Raw genomic sequence first — 13,946 nt, 5'->3', positions numbered from 1 at the left:
TGGGAATCAAGCCTGCTTAAGATTCTATCTCTCCCTATGTCCCCCACATTCTCCCTCTCTCTCTAAAACAAACAAAACAAAACAAAAAGACAAAACAGATATTATTTCCTAAGTTGTCTACCCAGCGGTTTTTTTTTTTTTTCATATATTCTTTTAAATGTATTTAAGAAACTTCATTCTTTTGACGGGCATGCCTTCAATATGTTCAAGTTACAGATGGAGTCTGAGTCTTTCAACATTTTTTAGAGTTTTCTTGATTATATTGGGCTGAAAATTCCAGGCGTGTGCATATATGCACATATGCACTTAAGACACACATGTATCTAGCTTCCAATTTTTATATTTTAAAACTGTTTATTTTTAGTTACTATTACAGAGAGATTAACAATGACTAGAGAAAGTAAGGCATGAACAGTGTGTTTCCTCCATAACGGCTGAACACTAGAAGCAAAAGTCACACTTCTGTTTAGTTTCTGCATGGTGCTGTAAAGTTTCCATGTTCCTTGCCTATATGGTCTTCCTGCTCTCCCAGGGCGGAGAGTCTTTCTCTTCACGTTGATGTGGTCAGACTAGGCAAGTGACTCTGCAGAAAAGGCACATTCCTTAGTCAACCTTATGCTGTCTGCCCTCTGTCCCTCAATCATCGTTATTGCCTTTATGGACCACAGCAAATAAAATCTCGAACCCTACCTACAGCAGAGACGACTACACACCAGCTTCGGATGCACCATAAACAGAGCAGTCAAGGAGGCTCCAGCACACGGTTTACGTTTGAGTCGCGACGATCCTGCTGTAAGGCAAGGCCAGGAAGAAGAGGAACTTCATTCGGTTTAGGGTGTTTCTTCCCCTTTTCCGTAACTGGATGGGAAACCTTGGGTTACTTGGGTCGGTCACCTCTAAGTGGCAATACTGATGGCACTCTCAGATGAAACACTATGCCCCTGCTGTATATTCCACTCGGAAAGCTCACTACCGGTAGGACCCTTAATCCATTCCGGCCACAGGGACAAATCATGTAAGCCACAGAGACAGGAAGGCACCAGCGCGCGGGTTCCCGCCTCTTCTAGGCCGCGCGCCGAAATCAAACGCGACCCTGGATCTTTCGGGGCGGTGCTACGCGCGTTCCGCTCCCTCGGCCGATCAAGCCGCAGCCAACGCCCGCCCGCCCCGCCGCGAAGCTGCGCGGGGGGCGCCTCAAGGCAGCGGGGAAAGACTGGCCAACGAGGAAGAGACGCGGGAGGCGCGCTCTGCGCAGGCGCGCGGCGCCCCGCCTCCCCAGCGTCGGCTCCCAGGCGGGCGGCGCGGGCCCTCCCACTCTCCCCCGCGCCGCCTGACGGCACCGGCCCTCGCTTCACCCCGACGCGCCCCGGCGTGCGCGTCCTCCCGCCGGCCTGCAGGCCCGGGGCCTCCGCCTGCTTCCCCGCCGCTGCTCCTCGCGGCCCCGGCTCGCGTTCACGCTGTCGCCCGGGCCGGCGCGGCCGCGGGCAACCGCTCCCCCTCCCACACCTACCCCGCCCCCTCCCCGCCTTTTCCGCCCTCCCGTCCCCCTCCCTCGGCCCGCCGCCGCTGCTCCAGATGAGGTGATGGCAACGGCCAACTTCGGCAAGATCCAGATCGGGATTTACGTGGAGATCAAGCGGAGCGATGGTGAGCCGCGCCGCCGCCCCTACCGGCCGGGCCCTGCATTCGGGTGTTCATGGAGGGGACGCGGAGCCGGCCGCCTCATTGATTGCCTCGCGGGGCTGTGGGGGCGGGAAGGCGGCGGCCGCGGCGCTTTTGTGTGTGGCGTGTGTGCGAGTGAGGCCGGCGTGGGGTCCGCCCCGGGTGCCGCTGCAGTGCGGGGGCGGGGAGGGGCCCGCTGGCGATGGCCTGGGTGTCGCGGCAGCATCTTTGGGGGTTCGGGTGGGTGAGGCGGTCGGTCCCGGGACGGGTGTCCCCGCTCTTCCCACGATCTCCATCCTCCCCGGGGACAGCGGGCTTCTCTAGGGAGGACCCAGCCTCGCGTTTCACCCCGGCCTTTTCATTTTCCGGCAGTGTCTACCAGGGGGTGGGGGGTGGGGAGAGCGTGGAGACCAGTGGTTTCAGTATTTAGAGAACCAACTGCCGGCCCGAGGCGGGGGGAAAAAGGCCAACCCTGAAGCTGGTCAGGCTTCTTCCCCAGTCGGTTCTCGAGCATGCCTTTCTTTATTTTGCTAATTCCTTCCTTGGAAGAAGGATGCGGCTCGGCCATGAATATGTGGGGGTGGGGGCAGCGGGAAGAAGTATTCGATAAGCTTCCCAGAGGTGATGAGACTGAAAGGGAAGGAGAGGGATGAGCCTAGTCAAAGCGATGCATTACCGAGAAGGTGGGGGTGGGCGACCGGATGTTGATATTTTCACACCCTCGAGAGAGAAGTTAAAGTGAGGTGAACATACATGCTTAATTCAAAGAAAAGAAAAAACCTTAGGCTTGTGTATCTTTCTATAGGGTCCTCTTGGGGAAAATGTTTTATGTCACTAGCTTGGGGTGTGGAGTGAGATGCCAGCCAGGCATGGAAATAATTTATATTGTGAAAGAGAAAATGCGTGGAGAGAAATAAATACAATTTCTCTCAATTCGAGTATTGCAAGAATGTAATAGGTGTGTGCGGTGTTCATGACTCCCATCTCCCTGACACTCACCTTTATTTATGGCTTATTATCCTCTTGCATGGTCTGTAGTAACGTTGCTATCACATCCACACCCTCCTGGTTTCTAAGCAAGTTTGACCAAGTTCTGTGAAGCTAGATTGACGTACCTGTTATCTGTGTGACATATTGTTAGACCTCATATAGCTAATGATTTTTTTCCCTTATATTTGAGATAAAATAACCGGAAGCATCATTACCTTGAATGTGCAAAGATCACTTAGACCGCTTAGAGCTTTAGTAGTTACCAGTAACACCACAGGGAAAGCAATGTCTCCTTTTCTTGGGTTGGGGTTTCTTTTTATTTTCTCTTCAAATTACTGTCCTTAAACAGTTCTGTTACTGTTATTTCTTTTTTAGGTGAACGAGGGTTCACTGCATTCCAACGAAAGTAGGATTTGTATATTATTTGAAATTTGGGGATGCAATAAAATGTGTTAGGTTCTTTACATTCTAAACCATTATGATTGTAGGTGTTACTACAAAATATATTTAAAGAACAGTATCATAGGGCATTTGAAATCTTTGAATTTTTTAATTTTTTCTAAACATCTTTTTGTTATGACTTGAAATAATTTTGGTTCATTTTAGGGTTCTAGGACAGAGACTTATAATAGTCTTTAAGCCTTTGCCTTTTGCCTTTACCAGAAATCCAAACATATATATTGGAGCTTTGTGTTCTTCTATAGGTGCTAATAAGCTAAAGTCACATTTCAAAAACAGTTTGCCCATGGGGTCATAATGAAATTGTTACAGTGTGTATTATCCCAGCCTTTAGTTATGTACATATTTATGCTCCTCAGATGTATGATTGAATTGGTGGAAGGTAAAAGTAGACAACTTGTAGGGAAGGGTCATTTGCATTGGATAGTGGTGTGTCACAGCAGAAAAAGATGTGTAGGAAACTCCCCACAATCTTTCTTTTTTCACATTAAAGGAGCTGTTTTGTTTCCTCCCACTTCTATTTCACATCTGTATTGGATAAAACACTAGTGGTTATTGTAACAAAAATACACTTTGTAGTTGGATGAGCACTAATGTAATGCCTGAGACAATGGGAAATCACATGAGTGAAGAAGGGCTGCTGTTAATTGGTCACTTGATGTTCTGCATGCTTCCTAATCGTGGTACTTGTCCTTGTTTCAAAGCATGCTTCTCCAATCAGTGATGCTCATACATAAATAAAACATATTGTGAGGGCCAAGAGGTAAACTAAAATGAATTTGTTCTTATCTTTAGGGGCTCTTCTCAAAACTAATCCCAATAAGTCTTCACTAATTACTAAAACCAGATGGATAGTCAGCCTCTGAATTCCTAAGTCATTCTGTATCACTCATGAGGCAGCATATTTCCTGAAGTATTAATATTTGCATATATTTCTTTTAATATTGTATCTTCAAACTGCACTGGAGAAGAGCTGGTGTAGAGAATCCAATTGAGGGATGGCAGACTACCCAGATCCATGTCAGCCACAGTCAGGGTGTTACGGAATTAAAATGCTAATAGCCTCTTCAGTTTCCTGAATTCATCTTTGAATCTCCTCAATGTGCCTAGCAGAGATTCTTGCATATAGTTTTTGAGTGAATCATTCATTATCGGATCTTTGGTTTTCAAACATTTTAAGTTAATCATTCTGATGAAATCTTACTTCAAAGTGAAACCTTTCTGTCTAGGCTACCACCTCCTTACTCTGCTCCGCCCCCCTCCACCCCACTCCATTCAGGCCTCTTAGTACAGCATCCCCAGAGTTGACTGGAATTGAGTGATCTGCTGAAGCTAATGTGACATTCCTGGTATTCCGATGTTAAAAATGACAGGGGTCAGATGTACTGAAATTGTTCACCACCAGGCGATAACCTGGTATGAAATTAGACTAGTTTCTGGGGAAAAAACTAGTTTTTTTCCCAGAAACTAGAAATGGATAGTCATGTATAATTTATTTTTTTGCATGTGGCTCCCTATTACTCTTTTGAGTCATCTCATTTTTGGAATCCAATGACTCTAAAATCTGCAATCTTACTGTTACATAGCTAGGTAGTCTTTTTTTTTTTTTTTTTTTTTTTTTTAAGATCTAATGTATTTATTTGACAGAGACGTGTGCAAGCAGGGGAAGCAGGAGGCAGAGGGAGAAGAAGCAGGCTCCCCACTGAATAGGGTGGCTGACATGGGGCTCCATCCCAGGACCCTGGGATCATGACCTGAGCTGATGGCAGAGGCTTAGCCGACTGAGCCTCCCAGTCGTCCCATAGCTAGGTATTCTTTATTGGGAAATCTGAAAAGTATTGTAAAACATCTCTTACCTGCTTGACAGTATCTGTAATTATCATTTAGAGACCAGGGGAGAGATGAGAAATTTTTTTTTGTTGTTTTTTTTTTTTAAGATTTTATTTATTTATTTGACAGAGAGAGATCACAAGTAGGCAGAGAGGCAGGCAGAGAGAGAGAGGGAAGCAGGCTCCCCACTGAGCAGAGAGCCCGATGTGGGACTCAATCCCAGGACCCTGAGATCATGACCTGAGTAGAAGGCAGAGGTTTAACCCACTGAGCCACCCAGGCACCCGAGATGAGAAATGTTTTGAATATTTGGAAGCTGCAACTCTGATTTGTTCTCTGGGGTCTCTTAGTCACAGCATTGATATATGTGATCTGAAGAGAAGGATCAACCAGAAGGATCCTTGAAGTTAATTTAGTTCTCATTTTTATAAATATGGAAACAGAGCCCTAAGTCACCTTAAGGGACTTGTCTAGATTCATACAGCTTGTAGTCGCAGCCAGGAACCTGTCTTGCATAGTATAAGAACCAGACTATCAAGAACTGTGGCAATAAAGGGAGAATTCTGTTATTTAGGAACCATACACAGCTTTCTACAACCCAATGAGGATGTGTAGCAAATTGCTTCTCAGTCATAGAAGGGCACTAGAGCAGTGTTATAGAAACCTGTGAGATAATAGTGTAGGAAGGTGATAGATTTATCATTTTATAGGCAAAGAAACTAAGATTGGATTATTTGTCAAGATCACATATTAATTAGATAAGATCACATAATCTCAACCAAACCCTAGGTTCTTTCACTCCTAGTTTTCTTCTTAAGTGCTGACACATGCTTGTGGATGATGGTATGAAGTTGTATACTTTTGTACTTTAGTGTTTGTTTTTATTTCCTAGATGTAAAAGCCCCTGTAGTAAAATTTTTTTCTATTGCTACCAAAGAGGTTCAGAAAACCTACAATTGGTAACATTGAATTAAATTTTCCAAATTGGAGAGATCAGATTGAATTCTGACATTTTATTAACTATAAGGATGAAGAATCAACAGTTTAAGGCTTTAAAGCCCTTTTTACTAGTCACTTGTTGCTTCTAGAATTATCACAGAAACCCAGGAATCTGTGTTCATTGCCTAGTCACTTGATTCTTAGGCAAAAATTTTGGATTTCTGGGGAAAGCTTATGTGTCAACTTGTTCTGTATGTCATAATTTTTTAAAATCTAGAAAATAGCAAAGAGCTAGTTGGGCCTGTGTCTTGTTTAAATAGGGAAGGAGGCTTGAGTGTGGAATGTCTAGAACAGGGTTCCTTTAGGGATCATCTGGACCCATTCTCATTAGTTACAAGTATACTTGTCATTAATATTACATTAATCTTTTGCAAAGCTTAATTCTTGGATTCAGCCGTCTACATTGCTTTTAATACCTCTGTCCTGTAACCTAAAATAATCTTTTTTTTTTTTTTTAAGATTTTATTTACTTATTTGAGAGAGAGAGAGAGAGCACGACCAGGGAATAAGGGGGGGAGAGAGAGAGAGACAGAGGGAGAAGCAGGCTCCTTGCTGAGCAGGGAGCCTGACATGGGGCTTGATCCCAGGACCCTGAAACCTGGGAATCATGACCTGAAGACCTTCCTCCTGAGCCGAAGGCAGACGCTTAACTGACTGAGCAACCAGGCGCCCTAAAATAATCTTTTAAGGTGTTTGTTTTGAGATCATACTTATGATAGAACAGATATAATTTTTAAGTCTTAGGTACAACTTATTTTCACTCTTCTGGTCTAGTTGTGGAGTAAATATAGGTTATGTTGCCCTCCCATCACATACTATCTCCTTCAGTTAAAGTAATAAAAATTGTATTACAGTGCCTAAGTGAAAATAGGCATTAGAACCTAACCAGCTTAAACATTTAAGGGCTTGATTACAGGTAGTGGATACTGTACCATGTACTTACATAGAGAGCTAAATAAATTCAGGTTCATGGTTATTGGGATTTGTCTTGTGAAAACTTGCTCAAATGAAATGAAATATCATTTCATTGTTGGTTAACCTTAAGTTAACTTTTTGTTACTGTCTCCTGGGAGTAAAATGACTAGGGAGGTGTCCCTTTTTATAAAATTGTACTTGTAAATCTAGTCTTTGCCTAGGGCTCGTTCATTTTGGTACCACTTGTTTTTGTCATTATCTGCTACAACTCGCCTTGAGAGAGTGAGGATGTTTTGGTATATAGACCATGGGTAATTATGCTATATTACAAAATAGTGTGATCTCATAGTTTTTTCTTATTGAAGATTTAATTAAATACGTTTTTATTAGTAGCTTATTATCTGTCAGGCGTTCTGATAGGTGGTGGAGATACAAAAAAGAATAAGTCACACACAGTTCCTGCCTTCAAAAACAGTAAATAAATGATTGATGTATAGTGATATGTACCAATAGAAGTATGCTGTTCTGTGTGTACATGATTACCACTTCCCTTTTTAGGTTTAGGCTCTTTATTTAGACTCTTGGAGTTAGGAGTCTTCCAGAAATGCTGTCCTTTTCACCTAATATCCATTATCCCTTATGGTGTACTTTCCTGATAAGCCCATATTCATCCTCAGAATTCTTAATACAGTGCCATCAATCCCTGTAGCCCTGTCACTTTATTGAAATTGTCATTATTTGTTATTACTGGCCTATTTTCTTTTCTCTAATACCCATCTGAGTTTTAACTTTATGGCTTTTTACCTTTGTTTTGATATGTAAAGGAATCAGATTTTCTCACTTTTACATTTCTGGTAGAGGAGCCAGTGGCATCAGGTTTCTCTCTAGATATTGGGGTGCTTGTTGACACAGGGGCCAAAGAAGGAGAGCATGAAAATTGATCAATCACCTGCTGGTGTTTGTATGTCATTTGGGAAAGCCTCCCCACAGTATGGCCAAGGAACTATAAGAATTAGACACCTGCCTGGGATATATGTTTTACTTACTTTCAAAGACTTATTTCTTACATAAAACATTTTTAAAGGAAAGACAGGATTAGGATGGGACATAGAGTAAAATTTGCATGGTGTCTACACTATTCAAAGAGTGACTTTTTGATTATAACTCTTGGTTAGCATTTATCTACTCAGCTCCATCCAGATAGCTTGTATCTTTCATACTGCCACATGAATTCTGTTTGTTTCTTAAAGATTGAATCCCGGTCTTATTCTTGATATGTGAAGGGATTTAACATTTGCACCCTTTATAAGGTCAGTTGCTTCCCTAAATGTGTTAATATCCAGTATCTTGCTTTTCATGACAACCCTGCAAGGTAGACAGTATTTTATCCATTTTGTGGAAGAGAAACCCTGTGCTCAGAGTATATAAATCACTGTGAAGTGTTTAAGCCTTATGAAGTGTGATTTCACATGTTTACATTATATGCATTGGTCAGGACAATGTGGTAAGTGTATTTTAATGGTGTGAGATATAGATATATTTAGAGAACATTGGATAAATGTAGTTGTGGGAGTTCTCTTTCTAAATTGGGTAGAGTCTGTGTAGTGGTTTCACAACCCTGGCTACTCCTTGGAATCACCTGTGAGACTTTGAAATTAAAAGCATCCAAACATAAAAAACAGCCCCCTCTCCATCACTACTAATATCTGGGTCCTTCGCATAGGGAGTCTGTTTTAATTGGCCTGATATGGAGCCTGACCATTAGTATTTTATTTAAAAATGTTAAAATAACCCCTGCATTGATGAAACTTAACTTCCCACATACAGGGGATTTCATTGTGCACACAGGTTGTGATCTGTTATTTTAGAGAAATAAAATAACATTCTATTTCTCTAAAATAAAGCATTTCCGAATAGTGATCAGACAACATTTCACGGAGAATGAAGTTTTAATGGTGGAAAGAAGTTGACCAGTAGATTGCCATGGGGGGATGAGGAGGAGACATTACAGGCATGTAATACAATATGTGAGAAGTCCCTGAGCTGAAAATGGAGGGCTGTCAAATAAAAAGCACTACAAACAGATAGAAGGGAGTGTGATAGAAGAGAAAAATAAGGAAGAAATAGTAATCTGGGACGTGTTATTGAAGACTTGGAAACAAAGATAAGGTAAGGCTTCTTGGAATTAATTTCTAGGACACTTGGAAACTACAGTAGGACTTAATCTCCTAAAAGCAGTAATAGGAGTTAGCTAGTGATTAGTGATAGATTAAGAGAGAATAATTCTGAAAATGAGAGCTAGCAAGGATAACATTGCATCAGTCCAGGAGAGTGAGCAATGATTAAGGAAGAGATAACATCCAGCAACCTGCAAAAAGAATGGATGTTATATGGTGGTATATCACTTGTGCTGAATAAAGAACAGATGTGTTGAAAGAAATGGACTTAACATTTGGAAAGTCTGAGTGTCTCTTCCATTTATTCAAGCTAATCCTATTCATGAATATTTTGTAGAGGACTGTAGAGCCTGTGTACAATGTGATACCAAAGAGAACATCCAACTCGGGCTGCTTACAGTTTTTTCGCCACTAGTATCTTTAAAGTAAGTGAGTCTAAGGTATGAGTCACTTCCAGTAAATGTTTTTATGTAGAACAGGAATTTACTTAAGCTATAACTAACCACTTTGCCTACTTAAGACTCAGTTATATAGTGTATTAGCCAAAACCCTCAGAATTCATGGAAGGGAATGGGAAGGAAAAACAATACTTAAAGGATATAGCTTCAGCTTTTTAAGGGATGAAGGGTTTTGATTCTTAAAATACAGCTACTCTTTTTTACTTTTCCTTTGCTCTTATTATTGTCCTATTTTTTTTGCCTTGGCTTTCACCTTACCTTTTTTTTTTTTTTTTTTAAGATTTTATTTATTTATTTGACAGAGATCACAAGTAGTCAGAGAGGCAGGCAGAGAGTGAGGGGGACGCAGACTCCCCGCTGAGCAGAGAGCCCGATTCGGGGCTTGATTCCAGGACCCTGAGATCATGACCTGAGCGGAAGGCAGAGGCTTTAACCCACTGAGCCACCCAGGCGCCCCACACCTTACCTTTTCACCCTTAAAATTCTGAATGTCATTTCAGCATTTAAAATGTCTTAATTGCTATTGCAATTTAGGACTTTAAAGAGGTAAGTGAGGGATGAATAGAGCACATTGGGTTTTTAGGGCAGTGGAATTATTCTCTATGATACTATAATGGTAGATACATGTTATACATGAGTTAAAACCCATAGAAGATACCACACCAAGAATGAACCCTAATATAAACTATGAGCTTTGAGTGTTAGTACTGTGTCACTGTTGGTTCACTGATTGTGCAAGTGTACCTGTTGTGGGCTATTGATGATAAGGGAGGCTCTGGGTATGTGGGCGCAGGGGATTTGCTCAATTTTTGCTATCAACCTAAAACTGCTGTAAAAAGTAAATTTATTTTAAAAGGTGAGTATGGGGGCGCCTGGATGGCTCAGTGGGTTAAGCGTCTGCCTTCGGCTCAGGTCATGATCTCAGGGTCCTGGGATTGAGCCCCGCATCGGGCTCTCTGCTCAGCGGGGAGCCTGCTTCCCCCTCTCTCTCTGCCTACTTGTGATCTCTGTCTGTCAAACAAATAAAATCTTTTAAAAAAAAAAAAAGGTGGGTATGTACACATTAGGTGTTAAAAGTTAAAGCTGCTTTTAGAATAATGGACCAATTAATGGTAAGAATTTATAGTATTTTTAATAATGAGGTTCTTATTCCATATTAGGTTGCAGTCAAGGTTAACTTTTGCTCTTCATTTTTGTTATGCTTTGTCTGTTGGCCAATATGAGAGATGTAGGGTTTGCGGACACAGTTTTTAAAATGAGCTGTAGTGCAGTGAGAGGACTGAAATAGGCTTGGCCCATGGACATTTTGAGTTTATAGTTCAAATGGTGTGATAGATATCCAAGCAGTATGTCTAGAAACTTTATTCTTGAGGTGAGCCAGGGTTGAATTTAAACAGGTGTTTACCTGTTCTAGTTATAAAATAGGGAATTCCTCTTGTACGATAAATACATGAAATCTAATGATGTTTCATCTTATGGAAAGTGAGTTGGGAGTGCAGACAACATTAAACTTTTTTGGGGAGGAGGTAGTATTTTTAAGCCTTTAGTTTACTGTGGACTAAAAAGAAATGGACATTTGTGATTTACCAGTATATGATTTTTAGGAATGGAGAGCAATTAGAGACCCTAATTAATGAGGTAAGTCTTAAGAATTTAATCACAAACAACTCTGATGAAATACTGCTGTAGGTCAGACTTACATTTTTATAGTGAAGATGTTGACTTGTCTAAAGCTATACATGAAGTCAGTAGCAAATAGATTAGAGCATAGATTGTCTGCCTCTAAATTCCTCTATACTAATTCCTTAAGAGTTCTTTGTGTACTATGGATGTTCCAGGCATCGGAAGTCAGAGCATTAAATAGTGCTTTCATTTTTCTTTCTATGGTGTAGATTGCCTTCAGGTGTTTTTTATTAATTCAGCTAGCATATGCTGCATGACCATTATATGTCCCTTAATCTGATGCCTTTGAAGGCAAAGAAATAGGATTTCTTCCTAGTAAGGACTACTTTGTCAGTTGTAGCAGACTAGTAAATAGCTGTGGCACTCAGTGCAAGTGCCCTGGGGCTTTATGATTTCTTTAGAAAAAGAAATGTTGGTCTTTGCCAGTCTCTCTGCCATTGCATGATTTTAGGCCATCCTCGCTCCCATGACCTTCAAAATTTTAGACAAGGGCATATGTTTCATTTGAAAGAATTTCTTGTTAGATGAGCAGCAGTATTGTCAGGAGTATACAAGAGATTATAGCAGTTTGCCAGGAGTCCGTTGGCATAATTGATGAATTTGGGGGCCTCTCTAGATTCAGTCCTCTTTATTTTTAGAAAGTCGTTGTTTGAAATTGTTTTGGGGATAATGTATGGGTTGCATTTTTAGCATCCACTACCCCCCCATAGCTGTTAATTGAGAGTTGGCTACAGGAGGACTCCAAATATCTGTATGTTCTTTGTGTGTTTTTTAGGGTACCTTTTTTGGGAGGGGTACACTTTTATTAAGAATAATACATTGCGGCGCACCTGGGTGGCTCAGTGGGTTAAAGCCTCTGCCTTCGGCTCAGGTCATGGTCTCAGGGTCCTGGGATCGAGCCCCACATCGGGCTCTCTGCTCAGCGGGGAGCCTGCTTCCCCCTCTCTCTCTGCCTGCCTCTCTGCCTACTTGTGATCTCTGTCTGTCAAATAAATAAATAAAATCTTTAAAAAAAAAAAGAATAACACATTGCTTTTAACTTTACATGTCCTTTGGGTTTCATTAAGAGCCATTCCTTAACTAAACTAGAAGTAAATGAAATATTTTGTGTTCTTCCAACCCTCATGTTTTTCCTTCTTTCTCTCTTTATTTTGTTAATGTTGGTGTTCCTCAGGGCTTGGTCCTAACCTTGCAGTACTTCTCACTTAGTAATCTCTCTCTGAGTGAACTAAATGCTTCTCCTCAGCCTTGGCTGGCTGCAGATAGTACTCTTTGTATCTGATGGATGGATTACTGAGTATCTCCATACGGCTGTCTCATACATACGTCAAATTCAGCATGTCCAAAATTGGACCCATCACCCACTGCCCAATGCAGAAACCTAGATGTCTTCCTTGGTGTCTCTTAACATCGTATCCTCTCCTCAGGTTCTCTTAATATAACTGCTGAACTATCTCTTTAGTCCATACGCTTTTTCTATCCCTCTACTGTAATCTTGGTGAGGCTAGGATTATGTCTTTCCTGAATTGTTGCAACAAATTCTTAATAGGTCTCTCCGTCTTTGGTTGATTTTTCTTTCAGAGTAATATTTCAGACATACAAATGTGACCCCCTGGTCATCTGCTTAAAACTTTTTGTCACATGCTCTTTCTCTTGCCCTTTGGCTAAAGCCTCACTCTAACATAGCTTACTCTATACCCTGAACAATGTGACTTCCCTCTCCAGTGTGATTTCTTGCAGCTTATTTGAGGCCCTCCAGACATATTGAACTCTTTAGAACACTCCACTTCTACCTCCTGAATCGGTGTACTGCTGTTCCTTTTTGTCTCTGTTAAACATTCTATTCTTCCTTGATTCCAAGAGTAGGATAGGTCCCCTGCTTTGTGGTCTCTGAGTCTCCTCTGTTTATTTATCAGAATTCTCATTGTATTGTATCTGTTTAATTTGTCTTTGGTCAGACTCCAGTTCTATCGTATCCTTGGTGCCTAGTGCAGGTCCTGTTCATGCTTAGTAAATTATTTATTTTTGAACCAGTGATTAAATTAAGTTTTAGCCATGCTCTTCTTTCACTGCTCTATTCAGTTTCTCACATTCTGAAAAAAATTGATTTGTGTTCATCTTCAGAGCATTGAGAGATATGTGTCTTTGTTGTTGTTGTTGTTTTTAAAAGATTTTATTTATTTATTTGACAGAGAGAGATCACAAGTAGGCAGAGAGGCAGGCAGAGAGGGGGAAGCAGGCTCCCCACCGAGCAGAGAGCCCCATGTGGGGCTTGATCCTAGGATCCCGGCATCATGACTAGCGGAAGGCAGAGGCCTTAACGCACTGAGCCACCCAAGCGCCTCTGTGTCTTTGCTTTTAATGTACACTTTTAACTTGCTTTTTAAATTTAACTACCTGTTTTGAATATTAATATAGTACCATGGTTAATAATTAAGTTCCAAAGGATATATATTAGAAAGTCTGTATCATATCCTTGCCCCCTAGCCACCTGAGTCTTTTCCCAAGAGATAACCAGTATTTCCAGGTTCTTGTATATGTGTACAGGGGTTTGTTTTGCATTTTCAAGGAAATGTTTTTATATTTCTACTTATATATAATATAGATATTTGTAATTACATGTTTTTGTGTATGTTTATTTGTATTTGTAAATATATTTTCTCTACAGATGGTGTATTATACACACTGGTGCTTCTTAATATTATTTTCATTTAATAATAATGATATCTTGGAAGAACCTTGGAATACATAAATAATAGTCTCTATGGCTGCC

At 41.3% G+C, this 13,946-nt stretch overlaps 1 protein-coding gene across 4 annotated transcripts in view; it reads left to right on the top strand.

The window, feature by feature from the left end:
- Window positions 1-1,351: 1,351 nt before the first annotated feature.
- Window positions 1,352-13,946, top strand: part of KIF2A (kinesin family member 2A) — a 71,722-nt gene continuing 59,127 nt past the window's right edge. For 2 of the 4 annotated variants that reach the window (XM_032849864.1, XM_032849858.1), the window contains exon 1: window positions 1,352-1,647. In XM_032849864.1, coding sequence (XP_032705755.1) covers window positions 1,584-1,647 — 64 coding nt within the window. In that variant the 5' untranslated portion in view covers window positions 1,352-1,583. The remainder of the gene's footprint in view (window positions 1,648-13,946) is intronic. The other 2 variants (XM_032849879.1, XM_032849874.1) reach the window with 1 other exon arrangement.

The sequence above is a fragment of the Lontra canadensis genome, unplaced genomic scaffold (assembly GCF_010015895.1).
Source record: "Lontra canadensis isolate GAN:19392208 unplaced genomic scaffold, GSC_riverotter_1.0 scaffold4, whole genome shotgun sequence".
Lineage (NCBI taxonomy): Eukaryota > Metazoa > Chordata > Mammalia > Carnivora > Mustelidae > Lontra > Lontra canadensis.
The sequence above is the reverse complement of the archived record's forward strand: the minus strand, read 5'-3'. Positions and strand labels throughout refer to the sequence as shown.